Raw genomic sequence first — 25,810 nt, 5'->3', positions numbered from 1 at the left:
GGAGTTGTTGTTGCCAATTTGTACTGACTGGGGTCTGCGAGTGAAGAAATTGCAGATACAGTTACCGAGTAGATATTGAGGCCGAGAATGGAGCTTGCTGATTAGTTTTGTGGGGACGATAGTGTTAATTGCTGAGCTGTACTCAATGAAGGGCATTCTGATGTCTGTATCTTTGTCCAGATGGTCCAGAGCTTAGCAGAGAGCTAATGAAGTTAGTCCTGATGAAGGGTCTCGGCCCGAAACGTCGACTGTACCTCTTCCTTTAGATGCTGCCTGGCCTGCTGCGTTCACCAGCCCCATTTTTTGTGTCTGCTGTTGACCTTTTTCGAGAGTCGGCAATTTGAAATGGATTCAAATCACTCTTTAGGCAGAAGTTGATATGCTTCAAATACCAACCTCTAAAAGCGCTTCATCACTCTGATACTGGATGATAATCATTGAGGCAGGTTACCATGTTTTTCCTGGGCACCAGTATGATTGTAGTGTGCTTGAAGCAGATGGGTACCTCAGACTGCCAAAGCGAGAGGATAAAGGTGTCAGTGAACACTCCAGCCAGTGGATTAGCGCGGGTTTTCTGTACTCGGCCAGGTACACCATTTAGGCTAGGTGCTTTTCATGGGTTCACCCTCCTAAAGGATGCTCTCACATTGGCTTTAGAGAATAAAATCACTGGGTCATGGGGGGGGGGAGGGGTTGTGGGAGTTTGTGAAGATGCTTTCATGTTTTGTCAGTCAGAGCAAGTAAAAAAAGGCATTAAGCTCACCTGGGAGTAAAACCTTGTTGTCATTTACGTTGCTTGTCGGAGGTGAAAACATTCAAGCCCTGCCACAGCTGTCGAGCATTCTTCTGTATTTCAATTTTGTTCCAGAACTGCCACTTTGTATGGGAGATGACTTTCCAGAGGTCATACCTGGAAATTCTTTATAAAGTCCATGACAACTGTAGTATATTCATTCAGGTCCTCAAGTGAGTCCTTGAACATGGCACAGTCCACCAAATTAAAGCAATTCCAAAACCGCTCTTCTGCCTGTACACAGGTAAGAGAGGACAGTCAGATGATTAGATTTCCCAAAATCCGGTCCAGGGATGAACAGTAAGCATTCCTGATCGTAGTATAACCGTGGTCAAGTGTGTTGGGACCCCTGGTGATGCAGGTGATATGTTGAGAGAATTGGACAAAGATTTCTTCAAGCAAGCTTGGTTTAAGTCCCCAATAATTATGTGAAGGCATCGGGGTAGGTTGTTTCTTGTTTGCATATTGTGGCACTCAATACATTGAGTCCTTGCTTAACATCTGCCTTTGGCGGTATGTAATCTGTGGTCAGGATCATGGAGAAGAACCCTCTCAATAGATGGAAGGGTTGGCACTTAATCATTAGATGTTCCAAGTCGGGAGAACAAGAGTATGACAAGACTGCTGTGTCCGAGCACCACGAGTTTATCATGAAACATAAATCACCACTTTTTGCCTTTCCTGAATGTTCTGCAGGTTGATCCATTCGGTCTCCTGTTGATCTGCAGAATACCTTAAGCTGCACTGCTGTGCCCACTGTGTCTTTAGTGAGTTCATGTCTCAGTGAAACAGATGCAACATAGTGTCCCTGCTCTTAAATTTGATGCCCTGACTGCTGAAGTGCCCGTATCCCCCCCATAGTACAAAGATGTACTGTTAGGATTAGTGAGTTCTGAGCATGCTATGTTGGTGTCAGCAATGTGGCATTGCTTACAGTCTGCCCAGCCCAGTGCTCACTGATTTGATGAAAATTATACATTTCACTGTATGTTTCGATGTACATGTGGCAAATAAAACTATTCTTTAATCTCTCCTTGCAACTGAAGTCACTCATTGGCCTGTTGTGCCCTGGCCTTTCCTGGCTACCCTTCTTGAACAATGGGACAACATTAGCCACCCCCCAGTCATTTGAACTTCACCAATGGCTAACAATAAAGCCAATATCTCTCTAATGGACTCTGTGATTTCTTTCCCGACTTTGTGCACCTTAATGCATCTGATTTTTTAAAAACTTTGATCAAATGAATACTTTGATGAAATTAAGTTTCAGACGTGAACATTGGTCTCCCTGAGAAGGTGCTGCACCTTAGCATAAATCAGATTTGTGGAGGACAGGATTTAAGTATAACAATGATGAAGAATTGATATTTTCCAGTGTTTGGAGAGGAACCACGGGGCAGTGGTCATCCCATTAACCTGAATGCTGTGTCATTCTTGAAAGGTGCTGTTGTAACACCTAGGTGAGCAGCTGCAGTGCAGTTCAGTCAGGTTTATTATCAATGTCTTATGGTATGAAATTTATTTATGCGGTGCAACGACAGAAAATTACTATAAATTACAAAATAAATGGTTCAAGAAAAGAAATAATGAGGTTATGTTTGTAGACCATTCAGAAATCTTGTGGAGGGAGGAAGCTTTTTCTGAATTGCTGAGTGTAAGCATTAAGCCTCTCCCTGATGGTCGTAACAAGGGGAGGATATGTCTGGGATGGTGAGAATCCTTGCTGATGGATGTACTTTGTTGAAGTGCCACCCTTGAAGATGCCTTCGATGGTGGGGATGGTTGTGCCCATGATGGGATTGGCTGAGTCTACAACCATGGCTTCTTGCCATCCTGTGCATTGGAGTCTCCATTACTAGGCTGTGATGTACCAGTCAGAATGCTATAGATTTTCAAAGCTACATTTAATGTCAGAGAAATGTATGCAATATACATCCCGAAATACTTTGCCTTCGCAACCATCCACGAAAACAGAGGAGTTCCCCCAAAGGATGAACGACAGTTAAATGTTAGAACCCCAGAGCTCCCCCGTCCCACGCGTAAGCAGCAGCAAAGCAACAGTCCCCCATCTCCCACCAGCAAAGAAAAAGCATCAGCACCCACCACCGAGCACTCAAGCGTGCAGCAAAACATCAGCAAACACACAGACGTGCAGTACCCCAAAGACTTCTTGTTCACTAATAAGGGAGAAAGAGGTGTCTCCACTTCACAGCAAGAGGGGAGACATAACAAACAACATGCTGATACGATGTTAAGTCTGTTGTGTCGCTTTTTCTGAGCTCTGTCCCCAAAGAACTCGGGTCTTTGGGCACACAGCCAGCAGCCAGCTCACTGCTTTTACCTTCTGTCTCCCACAACACACCAGATTCCTGCAGAGGCACTGACCTTTGGTCCAGCGGTCTCCAGAGCCATGGGATCCAGGAACTCCAAAGGCGAGCTAATCTCTTAGACCGCATCCTTGGCATATTGAATAATGGCCAGACATAAAACCCCGAGAATGGGTCCCATTCTCACAAAGAACTGAAGTCAGTGTGTAACTCCGGGTCAGAGTTTTCAAAAGAACTCTGAAATGGAAAAAAGGAGGTATTAGAGATGGAAATAGAGCTGTTTCCGAAGATGCAAGCAAAGGAGTCGCCGTTGGATGCATTGTCTTTTCCTGAGCTTGAGTATAGTATTGAAATTGGTAGGAATACTTGGTGTTCTGGTCCAAATGGCACCCGTGTACAACGCTCCCACAGTTGACATCTTCTGGATAGACCACGAAACCAGTTATTTCACTTTTGTCTCTTATGTCTGCTTTTTGTCTTGAGTATGATTCTGGAACTGTCGGAGGCTGTGATTTGCAGTCTCAGAGAGACTACTGGGAGGTAGAGCCAGTGAGCACAAATCTCATGGCAAGGAGACTGTGAGACGGGGTGCGAGCTGATGTTTGACTCCACTTCGGTGATTGAAGCTTACACTGTTCGCCAATTAAAGCAAGAAAGTGAGATTGAAACATCGAGGTGAATGTGGAAGGTGCATGCCGGCTGCCTGCCTTTTGATCGCTGGTGGGATCGCTCTGCTGACGGAGAGGGGAGAGGCTGCCACTATGCCTGGAGCATGTTACCCAGGTTTTCTGCTTTTTGGAAATAGATCGGTTTGGACTATGGCCTTATATTTTCAGTCTTATAGTTTTTTTTATATTCTGTGTTTTTGGCCCGATCTTTCTCGTTTTTTTGTGTGGGGGAGTTGGATTTGGGGGCTGATGGTCTTTCTTGGTTTTGTGTCTATCTGGAGAAGAAGAATTTCAGAGTTCTGTACTGTGATAAGAAATGAACCTTTGAACATAACAAATCTTAAAGTCCTAATAAATTAGAGCCCCTGTTGTGATGCCTTCATGACTGCTTCAGGATTTGGCAATCTCAAGACGTTGACAGCTGGGATCTAGCTGAAGCAGCTTGCCCTTTCCAATGCTGACCTCTCAGTGAGGACTGGCGTGTGTTCTTCCTGAAGTCCACTCCAATTTGTTGGTCTTTGCTATTGCTGAGTGCATGATTGTCCAAAGGTGCAGTGCAACACAACACAACCAGCCAATTTATCTTTCTTCTTCATGCTATTTTGTCAGCATTTGAGATTTTACCAACAGCAGTGGTGTCATCTGTGAATTTATAGATAGCACTTGAGATGTGCTTAGCCGCATAGTCATGTGGCAAGGGTAGAGCAATGGGTTAGCACATTTCCTGAGGTACCTCTGTGTTGATTGGCAATATGGAGATGTTATCACCGATCCATACTGGCTGTGGTCTTCTGATGATGAAGTCATGGACCTGGTTATAGAGGGAAATACTGAGGCCCAGGTTTAAAACCTTAGTGATTAATATGGAGGGGTTGATGACATTGAATACTGAGCTATAGTTGGTGAACAGCAGCTTGACATATGTTTTGCTCTTGTCTAGGTGCTCCAAAGCGGAGCGGAGAGTCAGTGAGTTTGTATCTGCTGTCGACCTGCTGTGGCAGTGGATCCAGACCTTTGGTCAGGTAGACACTAATTTTAGCTATAGCCAACCTCTCAAAGCACTTCATTACATGTGATTGCTGCCAGTTCATGTTTGTTGAGGCAGCTCACCCTACTCCTCTTGGGCTCTGGTATGATTTACTGCACTTTTGAAGCCGTAGGAAACCTCAGACTGCAGCAGTGAGAGGTTGAAGATGTGCTTGAACACTCAGCCATTTGGTCGACATAGATTTTCAGTACACCGTCAGGGCCTGACAGCTTGCGAGGATTCACCTCTTTGAAGGATATTCTGACATCAACTTCTAGACAGAGATCACAAGGTCTCTGGATGCTATGGGAATTCACACAGGTACTGTGCTATTCTCCCTTTCAACGTGCGCACAGATAATGTTAAGCTCATCAGGGAATTGATGTACCATTTGCAAAATGATGCAATGGATTCCAAACTTGTGTCAGAAAAGCACAATAAAAGAATAGAAAGCTTACTTTTGGAGCTGTTTTCATGACCTCAGCTGGTAAAGGAAATGGAGCAGCTAGTTTGAACAAAACAAGTTCCCACAATCAAGAAAGTTATTAATTTTTTTGCAATTAATATTGGCCAGGGTACAATATAGAATTGACCATTTCTTGAGGTAGCATTGTGGTGTTCAGCAATGATCTGGAAGGGCAGAACATAGCCTCAATTCAATATCTTGTCTGAAGATAGTGTCTGTGTACCATTCCTTCAGTACTACAATACCATTTGGATTAGATGCTTCAACTCAGGCTGTTGACTGGAAGTTGAATTGCTACCAGAGTTGACACTTAAGCTAATTTAGACAGATACTTTATTGATCCCAAAGGAAATTACAGTATCACAGTAGCACTGCAATTGCACGGATATACAAGTACTAGAAGGGAAGTAAGAAAGAAAAAAAAAAGTTACCTCAACAGTCTTAACAGGAGGGGGTCATCACTTCCCTGGCTATAGGTTGATTCATTATAGAGCCTAATGGCCGAGGGTAAGAATGACCTTATATAGAGCACTCTTTGGAGCAGCGTAGTTGTCTTAATCTGTTACTAAAAGTGCTCCTCTGTTCAACCAAGCTGGCATGTAGACAGTGAGAAACGTCCAGAATTTCCAGGATTTTCCGTAGGGTCCCTTGTTCTACCACAGCCTCCAGTGTGTTCAGTTTGACTCCTATAACAGCCAGCCTTTCCAATCAATTTATTTAGCCTGTTGGCATCACCCATGTTGATGTCATTGCCCCAGTATACCACTGCAAAGAAGATTGTACTGTTGCCAACAGACTGGTCGAAGAGAGGCCTGCATACTCCAAAGGACCTCAGTCTCCTCAGGAAGTAGAAGCGACTCTGGCCCTTCTTGTACACAGCCTCTGTGTTGGTGCTCCGCTCAAGTCTGTTAGTCAGGTGCACGCCCCAGGTCCTCACCGCATCCACATCCTCACCATCAGGGAGCAGTGCAGGTTTAGCCTTCCTGAAGTCTGTCACAATCTCCTTTGCCTTACTGATGTTGAGCTGCAGATGATTTAGCTTGCACCATTTGATTAATTATAGGTATTGGTTTACACAAAATGCAGTGAAAGCTTTTGCTTTTGTGCCATCTTTTGCATCATTCCATGCATAAGGACATTGAGGTAGTAAAAACGAAAACAATGTCATATATGGTGTTACAATTACGGAGAAAGTATAATTTGAAAAGTGCTATAATTTCATCAGCTCTGCCTCCTCAGCTCAAAAGGAGTTGCAAAATTGTAGGTAATGCTGTAGACATGGACACCCCCTCTTACTTACTTCCTGCAGCACCGCTGGTATTTAGGGCAGGAATCCTCCGTCTCTGGCAGTATTCTGGGCTTCCTTCAATATGTCTGTAGCTTCCTCTCAGTTTTCACTACTGTCAATCATGCAATTCCCAGGTGGAGACTCAGGAATACTTTCACACTCAAATGAAGGATTCTTCGTTCCTTTTTCCGTAACAATTTTGATTTACCGCCAAATTTGGAGGATCAGTTGACCATTCTTAGTCTGGCCTCTACTCTTTAACCCGTTTGACATGGGTGACCCTACCAAGAGCCAAAGCATAAAACTTTGACTCCATTCAACATTGCTGTCTGAGTCATTGAGGCACACAGGCCTCCAAAACATGACGACAAGGATGTGGTCTTCACTGAGGCACACCCACTCTATTACACAAGTAACTCCTGAAATCACATTGAGCTTCACCTTCCTATTTCACAATAGGCACTGCATTGTAGGATAGGGAGCTGATGCTGGTGGGATTTGAAAGCAGCAGAAATGTCATAAGCTCCAAGTTGTCTTCTGTCATATATCTCACCAACTTGGAAGAATTTCGGTTGCTCCTTATTGTTACTGTGACAGTATTAGAAATTCTTAATAGCATAGCTAGATTATCTTTGTGTATCTATAAACAGGCAGCTCATGAACACATTGATACCTAGAAATCGGCAATAAATGTTGTCTCACCAGTGACACCATAACCCGTGAACAAGAATTTATTGCTATGCCTGTGCCATTGTTCTTCATTGGGGAATCAATGATTGGGGTCTTTTATGATTGGAGTCTTTACATTGTTGTCTGACTGAGACTGGGGACATGGGGAGGAGGTGCACAGTCTAAAGATCTGTGTTCCTCTGCTGTTGATTCTATTTACAACACTATGATCACACTGTGATCATGACTCGAGTGTTTTGTCTGTTTGCAAAACCAGCACTGTTGTTCACAAGGTAAAGATTGAGAAGTACCTCAGCTGTGAAAACCTGTAACATCTGTTTGAAGGAATTGGGTCAAAATGAAAATTTAACTCTGAACAGTGCTGTCCATGGGCTTGTCATGTTCATTCTTGATGAAAATGATGATGTTGAGAAAGTTATTGTTCTCATGTCATTGCATACATTCAGATCTCCAAAGACCCTGGTCCAGTAGATTTTACACCATACAATTGAAGTCTTTTTGTTGCTTGGGCCAAATTTTTCCTGTGCTTTTTATTTTCAGAAATGCGTGACAAGTTGAGAAAATGGCGAGATGAGAACTACCGGAATAGTGAACAGATCGCTGATGTCGGTGAAGAGTTGATCAATGATTATGCTTCAAAACTTGGAGATGATAGTGAGTATAGAGCTACTGGTGCAATATGATTGGGACTAATAACACAGTTCACTAAAACATTGGTAGTGTTTATTCCAAACTGACAAAGAAATTACATTGGCACTGAAGAGACTAATTATTTTGTAAATTCACGAACATTTGCACTTCATTTCTGATAAGATTATATGGTATATATTGGAGTGTTTCCTTCAAGTCTGTAGACCCACCCTAAAATTATTAAATATTTAACTTTCTTATCCCTTAATGATTTCATAGCCAACTTTGAATCAGCTTGTGTTGATACGAGGAATGATGATGGAGCAAATAAGGTGTTAGTTTGCACTGGTAACCAGAGAAGACAGGTCTGAAATAATTGGGAAAAGAAGCAAAGGCCGGTTAGAAGAATTTTTTTTAATACAGTGAGTTTTTGAAAAGGAAGACTGTAGGAGAAGTCAGGGGAGTGGGATGAAAAAGAATTAGTCCCAGATGATGACTACAGAACTAACGGATTGTTACTAACACAAACACATTTGGTTCATTTTGTACTCCAAAGATAGAATTTGCCATCCTCGCATGCCCTATGTGTTATTTCAGTCTCACAGCAATGTGATCGACTCTTAAATGTCCTCTGACATGACCTAGCAATCCACTCTGTCTGGAAGCAAGTAGCGATGGACAGTAAATGTTTTCTTTGCCAGCAATACTCGTACCTTGAAAAATGAGTGGATGAAAAAAACACCAAAGTTCGATTTAAGAGCTGGTGCAGGTGCAATAGATTGAATGTTTGTTGCTAGGTTGGAAGCAGGCTTCAAAACTTAAAAAAAAACTATTTTACTGAATATTAAAGTAAAGGAAGCTGTACATTCCTTCCTCTATTTACCTCTATCTCACTTTGCCTTGCTTTAACTTTTTAAAATTTATAGATTAAAGTTTGCTGGTGGTGTCAACAAAAAAATCCTTCAGATTTTACAGTTTGACCTTGAGTAATTTATTTTTTTCTGATTCATTTTATAAATGACCTATGATCAGAAGTGTTGTGTGTTGAGGTACAGTTTTGTTTGCATGTCATTTAGACAGATCATGTCTTGCATAAATATCTCAATGTAGTACAGAGGAAAACAGAATGGAAAATGTTACAGTTACAGAGAGGGGTGCAGTGCATATTGACAAATTAAATGCAAGAGCAGTGATGAGGTGGTTGGGGAGATCAAGAGTTCATCTTTTAGCATATGCAAGGTCTTTTCAAGAGTCTGATAAGTGAGATAGAACCAAGAAGATTTCTTTAACTCTGGTGGTACATGCACACAAGTTTCAGTATCTTTTGTCGAATGGGAGGGGAAAAGAGACAGCAACTAGGATGGGAGAGGTCCTTGATAACATTGGCTGCTTTCATGAGGCAGGAATCTTGAGCACACTGTCCAAGTTTAGAATTTCAAATCGAGTATGGATGGGTTTCTGCAGAAGCTGGCTAAAATCTTCATTAAAAATCTGAAAGGATCTGTCCCATTCCATTTTTCTCATTTGAAAAGAACTGACTTTGGTAACGTATTTTATCTCAGTACGTCCTAAAGCACTTTTGTACTTTTGAAGTGTCATCAAAGTCAAAATCTAGGAAATGTGGTAGCCTGTTTGCACACAGCAAGCTTCCACATTTAGCATTTGTTTTGGTGATGTTGGTTGGATGAGGAATATGATCAAAACATCAGGGAAATCCTTCCTGTACTTCAAATTATATCCACCTGCAATGATAGATACTGCCTTGGTTTAATGCCGCCTTTGAAAGAAAGCTGGAAAGGTAGTAATTGAGACCACCCAATGTGCTATTGTGCTTGAATCAACACTTGATCTGCTGTGTGGGAAGATGGCCTTTCTTGGTTTAGTTTGGCTTTCCTTGCTGCTTTAAATTGATAAGGTGCTATAACAGCCTCATTTAATTTTATTGTGGTGCTAAGTATCATCAGTTTGAAGGGTTGGTATGTAGATGTTGATTTAAAAAATGTACATCAACTGAAGTTAGAAACTCAACTTGCATGAAAGATTGAAAGTGGAATTACAAATCTAAACTTTATTTTCAGCTACCATCCCACAGGAAATCCCTATAAGAGGAAATTCCTGTGTACAATTACTTTGCCTTATCATCTGGAACTTAAGGCAGTCTTTTATAGCTGAAACGATTGTTTTCTAGTGACTTTCGTGTCTGCAGAGTAAGCTGAACATCTGGATGCCAAGTTTCTTTTTGGGTGCACAGTCTGATGATACATAACACCACAATTAAATTAAATGAGGCTATTACAGGCTTCCAAAGATAATTTTTTTGGTGTGGTTACGCCGTGCTTGGTAGAAAACGATATTAACAGGTTTGTATTTTGCAAAACAAAATTGCTATTGCACTTAGCTAAATGCAGTAGTTTCCAATTTTTAAAGCTTTGAAGGTTGTTTGTGTGGTTGTCTCCAGGTAAGCTATCAGGTCAATCCTAGGGATGATCACAAACCAAACTGCTGTTGGCAGGAGTTCTTTATTGCATTCATTAAATTAAATTATAGTTGGCTTATCCTCATTGGATCTTTCCGGATGTCAAGTTCCTGCAAACATGCCTCATCTTTGACATTACTACTGTGTACACTGGTACCTTGCTAACCTTACATGGGGATGATTGATTTGTTGTCATTGGACCTGGTGTTAGATGCACTATTCCACTGTGTTATATAAAAGGCATTTGCTTGAGGTGGATGCTGCTTTGCCCATGAAGCAGTTGTATCACCTATACGATGGGGATGCCTGGGAGGGCTTATTTATCATAGAGACACCTTTGGGCTGGGGGCAACTGTATAGTCAAAGAGAGGGAGAGATGGCAGCTTCCACTACATCCAGTAGGAGTTGATGAGAGAGACAGTCTGTGAACACGTAGGGCTTGATCGTGGTGATGGTCCACACATACTGTGCTGGCCAGGCTGAGTGTGATCCATTACTGGGAACTGACAGTACCTCTGGGCCCCACATCTCAAGCAATGTGTAAGTGCTTTGCTTGCTTCAGCCTCTCAACATCAGCCTTCTGGACAGCCTGTCCTCAGTGGATGATTCTTTGCTGCCAGAGCATCAGTGTAAAGCAGGGGTTTGCACCAGGTTTGTGAATAGCGGCAGCCCAAGCAACTGGTCGCTTCTTATTGTTTAATATCCAATTAATTGCTGCTCAGCCATCCTTGTTTACGTAGCCCCTTCATCCCAGGTATCAATCCAGGAAGCCAACTCTGAACCTTCAGTGCCAGCAAAGCCCTCCTTATTTCAGGAAACTGCAGCTTGTAATGGAACACTGTTGTAGTCTCATTGTCCTGTACGGTTATCATCACTTCCTTACTTTTATTCTCTTTCACGTTTGTCATGAAGGCTGATGTTTAATTTGTTTTCCCATTTACCTGCTGTACCTGCTGCCTTCCTACCAAGGAGGTTAATAATCTGTTTCTTTATATTGTACTCTTATCTAGCTGTTATTAGAAAGTAGAACAATACCGCACAGGAACAGGCCCTTCAGCCCCCAATGTTGAGCCAAACCAGCACAATCAAAAAATCCCCCCGAAAACCTAATCCTTCCTATCTACACAATGTGCATATCCCTCTACCTTCCTCATATTCATCTGCCAATCCAAATGTCTCTTGAAAGCTTCTAATATATTTGCCTCTACCACCATATCAGGCAGTGCATTCCAGTTATCCATCACTCTGAGTTTAAAAAAAAACTTGCCCCTCACATCCCCTTTGAACCTACCCCCCTCCCTCCTTCAATGCATGCCTTCTGGTATTAGACACTTCTATCCTGGGAAGCAGATACTCCCTGTCTACTCTGTTTCTCATAATCTATCAGACTTCCCCATAGCCTCCACCTCTCCAGAGATAACAACACAAGCTTGTCCAGCACTTGCCCTCTAAACCAGGCAGCGTACTGGTAAACTTCTTCTGCACCCTCTCCAAAGCCTCAACACCCTTCCTATGGTGGGGCAACCAGACTGTATGCAATATTCCAGATGTGGCCTAACCGGACTTCTATAAAGTTGCAACTTATATCCTCTTGCCTTTTGAAGTCAATATCTCGACTAACAAAAACAAACATTCCATAAGCCTGAAGAACTGGAATAATGAGATGATATAAATCTGAGCTGTCATTGGCAAGATACTCCTAAATCAACTATATGTCAACATATCTGGGAGCTCAAAAATTGTCATCCTGGTGAATGTCAGAAACAGAAATCTATTTCAGGACAATCTGTAATATTGTAACCTGCTACATGTGATAGTGATCAACTGGGTTTCGCTGAGAAGTGCAGAGAGCCATGGTGGGAGCAGCACCAGCAAAATGAGATGTTGAGGCAAAGCTACTGCCTAACCAGTGGATGGAGTAGACATGCAATCTGATTACTCACTATTAATCTGACTCCAGCATGAGCCAAGTGACAGAAGTTGAAGTCACCACGACTGAAAGCCCACTCTTGGATGTCCCTTTGTGTTACTGCGTGGGCTGCTTTGCTCCAGACCTGATCACAGCCTGGATTGAAACATCAAGCACACAATTCTGGAGGTGAGGTGTGAGAAACTGCCTGCGACATTGAGAATACGTAACCAGGTGTGGCATCTTTGCATTCACACAAAGGATGTGGCTGTCAGAGGTCAGTCATTTCAGCCTCAGGACATCACTACAAGCCCAAACAACCCCAGTTACATCATTAGTGAGCTTTCTTCCAGGAGTGGGATATTTGATTGTATGTAATGTGCAGAAAGACCTAGACAACATTCGGGTATGGGCTAATAAGTGACAACATGTATGAGACAAAAATACAAGCAAAGGCCATCTCCAACAAGAGAGAATCTAATCACCTATTGATGTTCCATGACATTACCATTGCCAAGTCCTGCAGCTGATGAAAAACTGAACAGCTACAGTATAGCTTCTCAAGCAGGTTAGATGTTAAGTATGCAGCAGTGGTTACTGTCCTCCTTGATGCCCCAAGGTCTTTCCACCATCTACAAGACCCAGATTAAGATTGCGATTGATACTTTCCACTTAGCTGGGTTAAGTACACAGTTCCCATAAAGTCAAGAATCTGAACAGTAAACTTCCCTTATTATTGCACCCATCAACCATCATTAACATGGATTCCTCTTATTGGGACAGAGTAGCTGCAGGCTGTTCTGTCTGCAAAATGCACTACAGCTAGTCTACCAATAATCGCCAAGCCTGCAAAGCTTTCCAGGTGTAGTGAAGTACCTCCACCCAAGTTTACTTCCAAGTTGTGCACTATCCTGACATGGCGGAATATCAAAGGTTGCTGTACTGTTTGCTGGGACTAACTCTGCTATTCCCTGTATTGGGCCTGAGGGACTGTAGTTTTTCTAAAACATGCCTCTCCGACACCTTCCCACTGGCACCATTGAACTGCTGCTGATAAGTTAACAAATTTCACGTCACATGCCAGTGATAATAAACCTGATTCTGATTCAAGAGTCATTAGGGACAGTCAATTGATGCTTGCTTTGTTTGTGATGCCTAGATAAAAAAGTAACAAAACAAAATTGAATAAACAGTAAAATTTCCAGCATCTGCTGAATCTCTTGTGTTATTGTTAAACATTAAAGAAATCACAGATTACTTTTGGTTTCCTTACTTGAGGAAAGATTTATTTATTTAGAGGTAAAGCACATAATAGGTCCTCTTGGCCCTTCGAGCCATGCCACCAGCACTTAACCCTAGCCTGATCACAGGACAACTTGCAACGACCAATTAACTTGCTAACTGGTATGCTGGGGTGGCGGGTGGGGTGGGGAGGTGGTGGTGGTGGAGAACTGGAGCATCTGGACTCTATGGGGAGGACATATAAACTCCTTGCAAAGGATATCGGGATTGAACTCTGAATTCCAATGCCCCGAGCTGTAATAGCATTGCACGAAGCTCTATGCTGCCATGGAGCCCAAGGTGGATATGCTGCCTTTGGAAGTGGTGCAGAGGAAGTTCACCAGGTTGATTCTGGGCATAAGGGGTTTAGCCTATGAGGAGAGATTGAGTCGCCTGGAATTATACTTGCTGGATTTCAGAGGAATGAGAGAAATCTTCTCGAAGCTTCCAAAATTATGAAAGGTATAGAAAATATGGAGCAAATTTCCACTGGTAGGTGAGACTAGAACTGTGGGCCATAGCCTCGAGATTTGGGGGAGTAGATTTAGGATAGCGATGATGGGGAGAAACTATTTTTCTTAGAGACTGCTGAATCTTTGGAATTGTCTGCCCAGGAAAGCAGTAGTGAGTACCTCACTAAATATATTTAAGACACAGATTTTTTTGCACATCAGAGGAATTAAGGGTTATGGGGTCAAGGAAAGTGGGTGGGGCAGAGCCCACAACCGGATCAGCTGTGGTCTTATTGAATAGCAGAGCAGGCTAGATGAACCAGATGCCTACTGTTGCTTTTCTTTCTTATGTTCTTAACCATTGGATCAACTCAAAGCTCTTTTATCTTCCTGCATCAGCTTGCAAGTTGTTCAACAGTAGTGGGAGGAGGAAGTGCCTAAAGCAAACCCTTTGTGTTTTTTGCATACGATAAAAGCTCTGGGGCCAGCTTGCCCTTGGTACTGGATTTTTGTGGCCCTTACAGCCAAGCTTTCCCAGTTTATCTGGCATCTTCCCAATGAAATAGAAAATTGTCTGAACATTCCTGGGTATGGAATTCAGGGCAGACCTAATCCAGTTGGTTTCCAACCCTTTATCGTTGTGCTACTGATTGAAAGCATCGTTGACAGTAATGCCAAGTAATGCCACTACTTGCACTTTGAGTATTGCCAGTGAGGTGTGTGTGCCATCCCTGATGTCAAGGCACCAAGGAGCCTCCTAATAGAACTGAACCCAGTGGGACCTACTGGCTGGAGTCCCAGTTAGCACAAAGGAATATAGTGCTGGTTGTGAAGGAAGGCCAATTTTCCCAACTTCAGGACATTGAAGCAAGAGTTCCTTTGGGTAGTTATCCTTGGCTGAACCATCTTGACCTACCTTGTGGTGCCTCTCTCTGGCAAAATTGGAAGTGGTATGTTTGCAATTGACTGCATGTCTTTAATCCTATTTGCAACTCTTAAGATTGTGCAGCCGCCGGTAAATTGCAACCAATATTTGCCAAGGAATGACCCATCAATTAGGTGCTGAAGTTTGCTACATTTTTATTAGATCCAATTCCAGTGCCATGTTTTAACATGATGCTGAATAAATTGAATGATGTGTATTGTAGTGAAAATAAGAACCTGAAAAAAGAGCCACATTGGGCCCTATTGCCCCTGAAGCATCTACACCATTTGGTGCAAAAGATGAACTTCAATGTGGCCTTTAATTTTCTACCTTGTTTTTGTTTATAAAGGGATTTTAGTCTTTTCTAATATTTTCAGCAGAATGGTTTTAGTTTTTGTTAAAATCGGGTATTTTCAGTGTTAAAGACATCAGACAAGGAGTGTATTCATATCAATTTTGTAAAGTACAACTAAATTTAAATAATCAGTAACACGATTTGCATCACAAATCATATTAATATTGAAATTTACCACTGTTACACCACATCCCAATTAATGGGTTATATCCTGCAACTCCAATGTTGCTTGCCCCTCATCAGCCTGTTCCTGAATGTCCTCTGGATCTTCCTATTTGTTGCTTCATTATCTTCATTATCTAACATTATGCAGCCGCTTGCAAACGTACATGCTTCTGACCTCACAGAGGAAAGGTAATTTTAAAAACCATGTGTTGCATTCCTGAAGCAATATGATATGATGATTGTGAAGATATGATGCTTATGAAGACAGGTCACGTAGTCCTCTTTTATTGTCATTTAGTAATGCATGCAGTAAGAAATGATACATTATTTCCTCCGGTGTGATATCACAAAACACAGGACAGACCAAGACTGAAAAAACTGACAAAACCACATAATTATAACATATAGTTACAACAGTGCAACAATACCATAACTTGATGCAGAAGTCCATGAGCACAGTAAAGTTCAAAGTTTCTCAAATGTCCCACATCTCACGCAGACGGGAGAAGGAAGAAAAACTCTCCCTGCCATGCCGACCACAATCCGACTCTGAGTCATCCGAAAACTTCGAGCTCTGATCAGCTCTCCGACACCGAGTACTGAGCGCCATCTCTGTCCGAACGATTCGACCTCCTTCTCGGTCGCCAAAAGCAGGCAAGGCCGGGGATTTTGAGGCCTACCCCCGGAAAGATTCCCGACCACGCAGTAATGACAGTGGCGAATGGGCGTTTCAGAAATTTCTCCAGATGTTCCTCTGTGCTTTCACGTCCATTCTCCATCAAATCAGAATTGTCCACGGCCCCTATTTAACAGATACAATATCATTTTTCACCGGAGGGCTGTGCACACACAGACGTGCTGCCATCTTCTCCTCCTGCCTTACTAAAGATGTAAATTTTGAAAGGTTGAATTTTTTGCTAGCATGGAGTTTGATTGCAGGAAAAAAAATAATTAGACCTTGGGTTTTTATTAGGTACAATTGAAATATTTAAGCTGCCTGCAATGGTCCCTTGTATCAATTGTGGTCTTGGCCCCATACCATCCCAGCAGCTGATTACAATCCAGCTTATCCTCCTCTCCAAATGCACTTACAGTTCCTGTCCTGCACACCCAACAATTGATGCTGGAACCCAGCACCACTCCTTCCCATGCCTCTGTTAATTGGAACTTGTATCCCCTGCTGTAATTCATGTCAAACCTCCCTAAGTTCATCTTTATTTCAGTAGTGGTTTACAATCAATGAAGGTGTGGTGGTTGTTGTAACATAGGTATACAAATCAAGCTGCCAGAAACACAATGTGATGTATTTCAGTAAACTTGGTTGATAGATATTGACTTGGAAGAAGTTTCCAGCTCTTCAAAACAGTACCTTGAATATTTTTGCCTACTAAGAAAAAAGACAGATTTCTGAATTGAAGGAGTGTGTTGTACTGTCACAGCCTGGCTAACCCAGATAATGTACTCAAGTACCTGAAGAGGGATGTCCATCCTCAGCTTGGATAAGTTTCATCCACTGAGCCAAGGATGTGGAATTGAGTTGAAGAAAATGCCTCAGATTTATTCATTTTGGATGTCAAACAAGGGTTTTAAAAGTTGATGTGTATGTATCTGTGGTGGTTAGGCAGGTTTTTGAAAGCTGCTTATTTCCACTTAAACACAAGATATTCTGCAATTGCTGGAAATGTAGAGCAACACATAAAATACTGGAGGAACTCAGCAAGTTGGGCAGCATTCTGATGAAAGATTTCTGCTTGAAACATTGATTGTATATTCCCCTGAACAGGTGCTCTGCGACTGGCTGATTTCCTCCAGCATTTTGTGTACATTGCTCCAGATTTCCAGCATGACCAGAATCTGTGTTTAGAACACAGACAAGGGCTTGCTAATAAATTGTATGTTTATTGGTTATTCTGTGTTACACATGACCTGTTTATGTAGAAATTTGTATTATACTCATAACACTTATTTTTTGTATATAAAACAAGTAAATTCGATTCGATTGTGGTGTAAAATCATTTTGTGGATAAGTTGGTAGAAGTAATATGGTCCTGATAAAACTTCAATATCTTGGTGAAAGATTCCAGAGGTTTTGTGATGATTCACTCAACTCCTTTCTACTCTTGCAATCTTCATTATTCTTGGAAATGTTAAATTCATTAACAAATGTTGTAACTCAAGTGATGGATTTGTGAGATGTTCTGGCAGTCAGCTATCTATATACTACTAAAACTTTCATGCTCTGTCTGTTTGCCTGTTTGTGACCTCCAATTAGCGCAAATGGTGCATTACAGCGGCACTTTTTTGGGCTAAATTGAATTAAAATGCGCTAACTTACAGAATGTAGGCAAAGTTCAGGGTTATGTATTTGTATAAAATTTCTCATTCACCAAAAATCAACAGGCTGGCTTTCATCCGAGAACCAATCGGCCATCATGGAAATCAGGATGTGATAAACTGATGCATGCACATGGCCAGCCTCAGCAGCGACACCTACCAGAGCAAAAGGGCAGGGCAGCTCTATTTCAAGGGGTCAGATTCTGCTAATCACCATCAGCATGTGCAGGATTGGGACAGATCTAACTGCCACCCATCAATAAGAGATAATTAAATCTTATTGTAATGACGTACTTCGAGACACCCATAAAACCCTTTGCTGCAGTCAAAGGACAGTGGTGACTATATCACGTCCATTTAGGAGAGCGCCAACCACATCATCAAGTATAATCAGCATCCTTTGGTGTTACTGCTTCGTATCTTCTATCCAGCATTTGGGTAAAAAAAAATGGTCAGCTTAATTATGCCGTGTGGAAAGGGAATGGGGACATTATGGTCAAGAGATGACGCCAGATGTCATCGGGAAGCGGCAAGGAGAGGGAGAGATCAAGAATCGGATGAGGCCAGGGCTGCATGACTCCAGGATCAAGGAGTCAGGACAAAAAAAGATGAGAGAAGAGGAGGCGGAGGAGGAGAGGAATGCACTTCTCCAGGATCAGAGACAAACAGCAGAAGAGCTGAAGAGACAGGATGAAAGGGCTGCATGTCTCCAGAATGACAAAAACAGGTACAGAAGGAAGAGCGAGGAAGAGACAAAGGAGCTGAGAAATGCACGTCTCCAGGATCAGAGACAAAGAACAAACAGCAGAAGAGATGAAGAGACGGGGGATGAAAAGACTGCACGTCTCTAGAATGACAACAAGAGGCACGAGGATGGCAGATAAACCAGAAATGCTGCCATCAGAAGTGTCCTTTGTCAAATGAGGAGGAGCTATATTTGCTTTGCTACGCATCGTTCTTCTTTAATAAACTGAAGTTTCTACTTCAGTTTCCAAAACAAAGTGATACCAATAGCATTCAGAAAAATTTAATGTTCATTCTGGTCACATTAGACTACACCTCCCTTCTCTCAAAGGGGGTCCCAACGGGTCACCCTGTTGTCTAGTTCATACTAAAAGGAAATATGATGAACATGTATTAAACTTCTGGTTCCAGCTCTAAATATCACACTCAGTGCTTTTAATTTTTTAATAACCAATCTGAGTTGTATGGTTGGAAGGTGTGATAGAATGTTAGCTATGCCATAAATTATTTGACAAGAAATTGTAAATAGATTCCACAATGCCAGCAATATAACTAATGTGTAATATTTGGAATTCAAATTAACATGGTAAATTTCCATTTTTCTTTCCCCTGTTCATGCACAAATAATTTTCTTTGAAAATCATTGCCAATTATTCCTTTCATGACCTCACCTGACATTGACCATCTAATATGAGTTTATAAGAAAAATGTTCTTTTTTTTTGTAATTTAAGTAAATGGATGTAAATTCCCACTATTTGCCTCTTAAAATGAATGGCTTCAATTATTTGCAGTTAAGCATGGCATTCTTCCTGCACCAGCAGACTGAATGTTAGGAATAGAGCTAAATGTTATATTTGTGATGTCAGAATTGATGAAGCATAATTGCTGTAGTAGCAGTGCCAGCAACCAGCCATTATTTAGCAGCCAAATATCTCAAGTTTTTCAGGAGTCTAATGCTCAAAAATTTGCACTGGAGGTATTAGTACAAATAAAGGCTGAAAATGTGGAAACCCTCAGCAGGTCAGGCAACATCAGTGGAGTAAGGAACAGTTTATGTCTCAGGTCAGTGAAGGAGCATGTTTTATGTTGAATGTGTTTTTAAAAAAAGCTGGAGATTAAAAGAGAACTTTCCAGTCCTGATGTCAGCTGAAGATGTAGCTGTCAGTGGTGGAGTGTTCAAAATGAGAATCCAAAGGAGCCATAGACCACAGTGATGGGACAAGGATGAGGCTGTGAGGACTTTACAAACAAAGGTGAGATTTGTAAAACTGTGGAGCAACCAGGTTAGTAGCCAGTGTCAGCCAGTGGCTAAGATGCAGACTAGATGGTGGACGATCTCACTGGGCTAGGCAGCTTCTATGGAGGGAAATGGACAGTCAGTGTTTTGCCTCTACACCCTTAATCTGTACCAAAGATGAATGTCTTGACCCAAAATGTTAACTGTTCCTTTCCCTCCACAAATGCTGCCTGGCCCTTTGAGTTCCTCCAGTATCTTGTTGATTGCTTTAGATGCAGCCTGTACCTTTAGTGTTTAAGGTACAGGGTGCATTGTTCACTCAGTAGTTCGGTGTTTGTGAAGGATGCTGGGTATGGCTTGCTCTGTCCGTTAAAATGCCAACATTCTGAAGCAAGTTTGAAGAGAAACTTAAAGAAACAAACTTTTCAGTCAGTGTCTGCTGAGAAACTGCCTCACATCAAGTTATCATAGAGAGGATTACCCAACTATTATATTATTTTAATAACACTTTTATACCTTATAACACTTGCAAGTGTCAACCTGATAACTGACATGCATTATCGGTCATATTGGTTTGAAAGTCGATCTGTTTATTATCTAAACATGTTTAGTTAATAAGACCATAGGATACAAGAACAGAATTAGACTATTCAGACCATCAGGATTGTTCTACCATTCCATCATGGGTGATTTATTTTTACCTCTCAACCCTCATTCACCTGTCTGCTCTCCAAAACCTTTATTGTTACTAATCAAGAACCTATCAACCTCCACTTTAAATATACCTGATGACTTGGCCTCCACGGAAGTCTGCGACAATGAATTCCACAGATTCACCACCCTCTGGCTCATGGAATTACTCCTCATCTCTGTTCTAAAGGGACATCCTTGTATTCCAAGGCTGAGCCCTCTGATCCTAGAAGCTCCTATTTGAAGCATCCTCTCCATAGCCACTATATAGGCCTTTCAATATTCGGTAGGTTTCAAAGAGATCACTCCCTCATTCTTCTAAACCCCAGCGAGTATAGGCTCAAAGTCTGTGTTCATGACAGAAGCTGGAAATTTGTACATTGCCTCTGTGGACAATTCAGTCCCTACACTCCTGCTATACTCTTCATCGAGAATCTGACCGATCTTCAAAATTACTTTCTTGCATTAACCCTGTATCCCTTGATTCTTGCCATATCTATCACTCACTATTTCTCTGACTCCACTCACTATACTGAGCCTTAAAAACATGCACGAATAGAGAATTCTACAGATGCGCCGTGCTCTAGGTGAAGTGATTTCTTATCTCAGTCCTGAATGACCACAGATTTTTAATGCTTCAGCAAGGGGGACACATAATAAGCCTGCGCCTATCCTATTGTATCTTCTTGGAGTTTTGTATGTTCCAATGAGATATGCACTGATTCTTCTAAATTCACTGAACTATGCATTCATTCTGCTTAAACTCTCCTTGATGGGCACACCTCCTAATTCTATGAAGCAATCTTTTGGATTTTCATTACTGTCCCTCTGTTTCAAGTATTTCCTTCATTAGGCAGGGAGATTGGCACAAAATATTTGTTTTATTTTGGCATTGTCTTATTCAATATAAATGTTTTGGTCTGATTTTAAGACAATAATGTTCTGTTATTATAGAATATAAATCACTACAGTACTGGAAGGTCACCTGGCCCACCATGTTCCAGTCGTGACGCTAATTTATGCTCTATATCCTCCTCCTGTGTATGATCCATCTATCTCCATTCTCTCCATATTCATGTGTCTAAAAGCCTCTAAAACTCCACTAAAATGCCTGTTTCCATTACTGATCTGGCCATTGTAGACACTTGCCACTCTCACAAGGAAAACTTGGCTCTCACGTTGCCTTTAAGCTTCTCCCCCCTCCCACCCAGCCTTAAAAGCATGTCTTCTGGTGTTTGATGTTATAGAAACATAGAAACATAGAAAATAGGTGCAGGAGTAGGCCATTCGGCCCTTCGAGCCTGCACCGCCATTTATTATGATCATGTCTGATCATCCAACTCAGAACCCAGCCTTCCCTCCATACCCCCTGACCCCTGTAGCCACAAGGGCCATATCTAACTTCCTTTTAAACATAGCTAATGAACTGGCCTCAACAGTTTGCTGTGGCAGAGAATTCCACAGATTCACCACTCTCTGTGTGAAGAAGTTTTTCCTAACCTCGGTCCTAAAAGGCTTCCCCTCTATCCTCAAACTGTGACCCCTCGTTCTAGACCTCCCCAACATCGGGAACAATCTTCCTGCATCTAGCCTGTCCAATCCCTTTAGGATCTTATACGTTTCAATCAGATCCCCCCTCAATCTTCTAAATTCCAACGAGTACAAGCCCAGTTCATCCAGTCTTTCTTCATATGAAAGACCTGCCATCCCAGGAATCAATCTGGTGAACCTTCTTTGTACTCCCTCTATGGCAAAGATGTCTTTCCTCAGATTAGGGGACCAAAACTGCACACAATACTCCAGGTGTGGTCTCACCAAGGCCTTGTACAACTGCAGTAGTACCTCCCTGCTCCTGTACTCGAATCCTCTCGCTATAAATGCCAGCATACCGTTCGCCTTTTTCACCGCCTGCTGTACCTGCATGCCCACTTTCAATGACTGGTGTATAATGACACCCAGGTCTCGTTGCACCTCCCCTTTTCCTAATCGGCCACCATTCAGATAATAATCTGTTTTCCTATTTTTGCCACCAAAGTGGATAACTTCACATTTATCCACATTAAATTGCATCTGCCATGAGTTTGCCCACTCACCCAACCTATCCAAGTCACCCTGCATCCTCTTAGCATCCTCCTCACTGCTAACACTGCCACCCAGCTTCGTGTCATCCGCAAACTTGGAGATGCTGCATTTAATTCCCTCATCCAAGTCATTAATATATATTGTAAACAACTGGGGTCCCAGCACTGAGCCTTGCGGTACCCCACTAGTCACCGCCTGCCATTCTGAAAAGGTCCCGTTTAGTCCCACTCTTTGCTTCCTGTCTGCTAACCAATTCTCCACCCACACCAATACCTTACCCCCAATACCGTGTGCTTTAAGTTTGCACACTAATCTCCTATGTGGGACCTTGTCAAAAGCCTTTTGAAAATCCAAATATACCACATCCACTGGTTCTCCCCTATCCACTCTACTAGTTACATCCTCAAAAAATTCTATGAGATTCGTCAGACATGATTTTCCTTTCACAAATCCATGCTGACTTTGTCCGATCATTTCACCGCTTTCCAAATGTGCTGTTATCACATCCTTGATAACTGACTCCAGCAGTTTCCCCACCACCGACGTTAGGCTAACCGGCCTATAATTCCCCGGTTTCTCTCTCCCTCCTTTTTTAATAGAACACAATTTGTAGCAAAATACGCCATAAACCTCAAAGGGTAAAGTAATACGATTTTATTAAAACAAAGGGCTTTGATTTCTATATGTCTTTCATGACTTCAGGATATCCAGAGCCAGTTAAACGCTTGCTGTGTGGTGACTTTTGAAATGTGGGAATCTCTGCAGTCAGCCAGTGCACAGATGGATCTTGCAGACAGCAATAAGTGACGTTTGAGCTGTTTTGTTAACTTAAGCAGAGAGATGCGTATTGTTCAGAACACTGGGGAGAATTCCCTGCTCTTAAAAATATATCAGATATATTGTGAAATCCTTCACATCCACCTGAAAGGATATATACAGTCAGTAGCCACCTTACTAAATACATCTTGTACTCAAATGACCCCATCTGGCAGCAATAAGCATTCCACGATCAAAGTCACATGGTCACATTTCTTCTTTCTCATGTTTGTTCTGCACGTCAACTGAATCTCTTGACCAAGTCCGCATGCATTTTTGCTTTGAGTTGATGCCACATGTTGGCTGATTAGATATTTGCACTAATGAAATGATGTACCTGGTAAAGTGGCCAGTGAGTGTACTTGGTTCTAAACATCAACTCCAATAGTACAACATTCCCAAATCCCGTAGTGTTGCAGCGTAGAAATGGGCCTTTGAGCCCACTACATCCATGCAAACCTTTCTCCCCATCAATATTAATTCCATCTGCTCACCTTAGGATCATAACCTCCTGTGCTTTTGCTATTAAAGTGCCTGTTCCAGATAACAACCACTCTACATATTTAAAAAAAAAACCTTGCCCCTCAGAGACACGAGAGACTGCAGGTGCTGGAAATCTGGATCAACACATGAACTCAGCATTTATGGAGGAAAATGTGCAGTTGTCATTCTTCCGCAGACATCAGCTGTGGCAGGGCTTGCATACTATCACTGATTACGAAATGAAGATGGCCAGCATTGCCCACTATAGCACACCCTCTCTGATGAGTTTAATACATTCTGTGCATGTTTTGAACAGAAGGGAATGTGAATGTCACCACTCACCCTGATAGTCTCCAGTGCACCTGAATCCAGAGTCTCTGTTGGGTTTGTAAGATCAGATGTCTGCAGGGTAAACCCGTGGGAAACATCAGGCCTGAATGCTGTCCCTGGCTACGTCTTCAGATCCTGCACAGAACAGCTGGTAGGAGTACTTGCAGACATTTTTACCCTGTCTCTACTTCAGGCTCTGGTTTCCTCCTGCTTTAAAAAGACCACTTTCATCCCAGTACCCAAGAAAAAACAAGATAATGTGCCTTAATGAATACTTCCCACTGGCTCTGTTTTCTATCATTGTGAGGTGCTTTGAGAGGCTACTTGTGGCATGCATCAACTCCAGCCTTCCACCCAACCTGAAAACATTATAATATGCTTACTGCTGAAACAGGTCTACAGTGGATGCATCTCCCTAGCCCTACGCTAATTTTTGGAGCATTTGGAGAGTAAAGATTCCCATATTAAACCATTGCCTTTTGACTACAGCACTGACTTCAATATGAAAATTCCAGGCAAACACATAACCAAACTCTGGACCATGGAAATCCAACTAAATCCTTGACTTCTGATTCAACAGACTATAATCGGTAAGGATCGACAGCAGCACCTCCACCACAATTATTCTCAACACCAGTGCTCCAGAAGGTTGTCTCCTCAGCCTTCTGACCTTTGATAATTCTGCATTGTAGATTCTGCTTTTAACTCCATCTACAAATTTGCAGGTGATATCACCATTTTGGGCCAAATTTCAAATAATGAGGCTGAGTATAGGAAGGAGATGGCATTTAGTGATGTGCTGTCATGACGACAACCTTTCCCTCAATGTCAGCAAAACAAGAGTTGGTCATTGTCTTCAGAAAGGGGTTGGTGCATATGTTTCTGTCCACATCAACAGTGCTGAGGTTGAGATCTACAAAGTCCTAGGAGTGAACATCACCAATTCTTCTAATTGGTTCAGTAAGTATCTTAACAATACTGACTGGCTGAAATATAGATGTGAAAAACTATAAAACATAAGAATGGGATTAGGGCATTCAGCCCATTGAGTCTACTCTGCCATTACATCATGGCTGATATATTATCTTTCAACCCCATTCTTCGGGCTTCTCACTGTAACCTTTCACACCCTGACTAATCAAGAACCCATCAAACTCTGCCTTAAATGTACCCAATGATTTAGCCTGCACAGCTGCCTAATTTTTTTTTCTCATCTCTGTTCTAAATGGATGTCCCTCTATTCTGAGGCTGTGGCCTCTGGTCTTAAGACTTCCCCACTTTCGGAAGCATCCTCTCCACATCCACTCTATCCAGGTCTTTCTGTATCCAATTGGTTTCAATGAGATCCCCCTGCCCCAATTCTTCTAAACCCCATCAAGTACAGGTCATCAAACACATCTCATATGTTAACCCTTTCCTTCCTGGGATAATTCTTGCAAACCTCTGAACTCTCTCCAATGCTAGCACATCTTTTCATAGATAAGGGGCCCAAAACTTTTCACAATATTCCAAGTGCCATCTGACCAATGGCTTATAAAGCTTCAGCATTATGTCCTTGCTTTTATATTCTAGACCTCTTGAAAGGAACGCTAACATTGCATTTTCCTTCCTTAACACTTTTAGGAATCCTGCACAAGGACT

The 25,810-nt window shown here is 42.1% G+C and overlaps 1 protein-coding gene across 2 annotated transcripts in view; it reads left to right on the top strand.

The window, feature by feature from the left end:
- Nucleotides 1-25,810, top strand: part of emc2 (ER membrane protein complex subunit 2) — a 156,779-nt gene that overhangs the window by 6,485 nt on the left and 124,484 nt on the right. For both annotated transcript variants that reach the window (XR_010019028.1, XM_063056754.1), the window contains exon 2: nt 7,800-7,913. Coding sequence is in view for 1 of the 2 variants with exons in the window: in XM_063056754.1 (XP_062912824.1) it covers nt 7,800-7,913 (114 nt within the window). In the remaining variant the exon portion in view is untranslated. The remainder of the gene's footprint in view (nt 1-7,799; nt 7,914-25,810) is intronic.

The sequence above is a fragment of the Mobula hypostoma genome, chromosome 1 (assembly GCF_963921235.1).
Source record: "Mobula hypostoma chromosome 1, sMobHyp1.1, whole genome shotgun sequence".
NCBI lineage: Eukaryota > Metazoa > Chordata > Chondrichthyes > Myliobatiformes > Myliobatidae > Mobula > Mobula hypostoma.
Note: the sequence above shows the minus strand (reverse complement) of the source record. Positions and strands in the feature narration are given on the sequence as shown.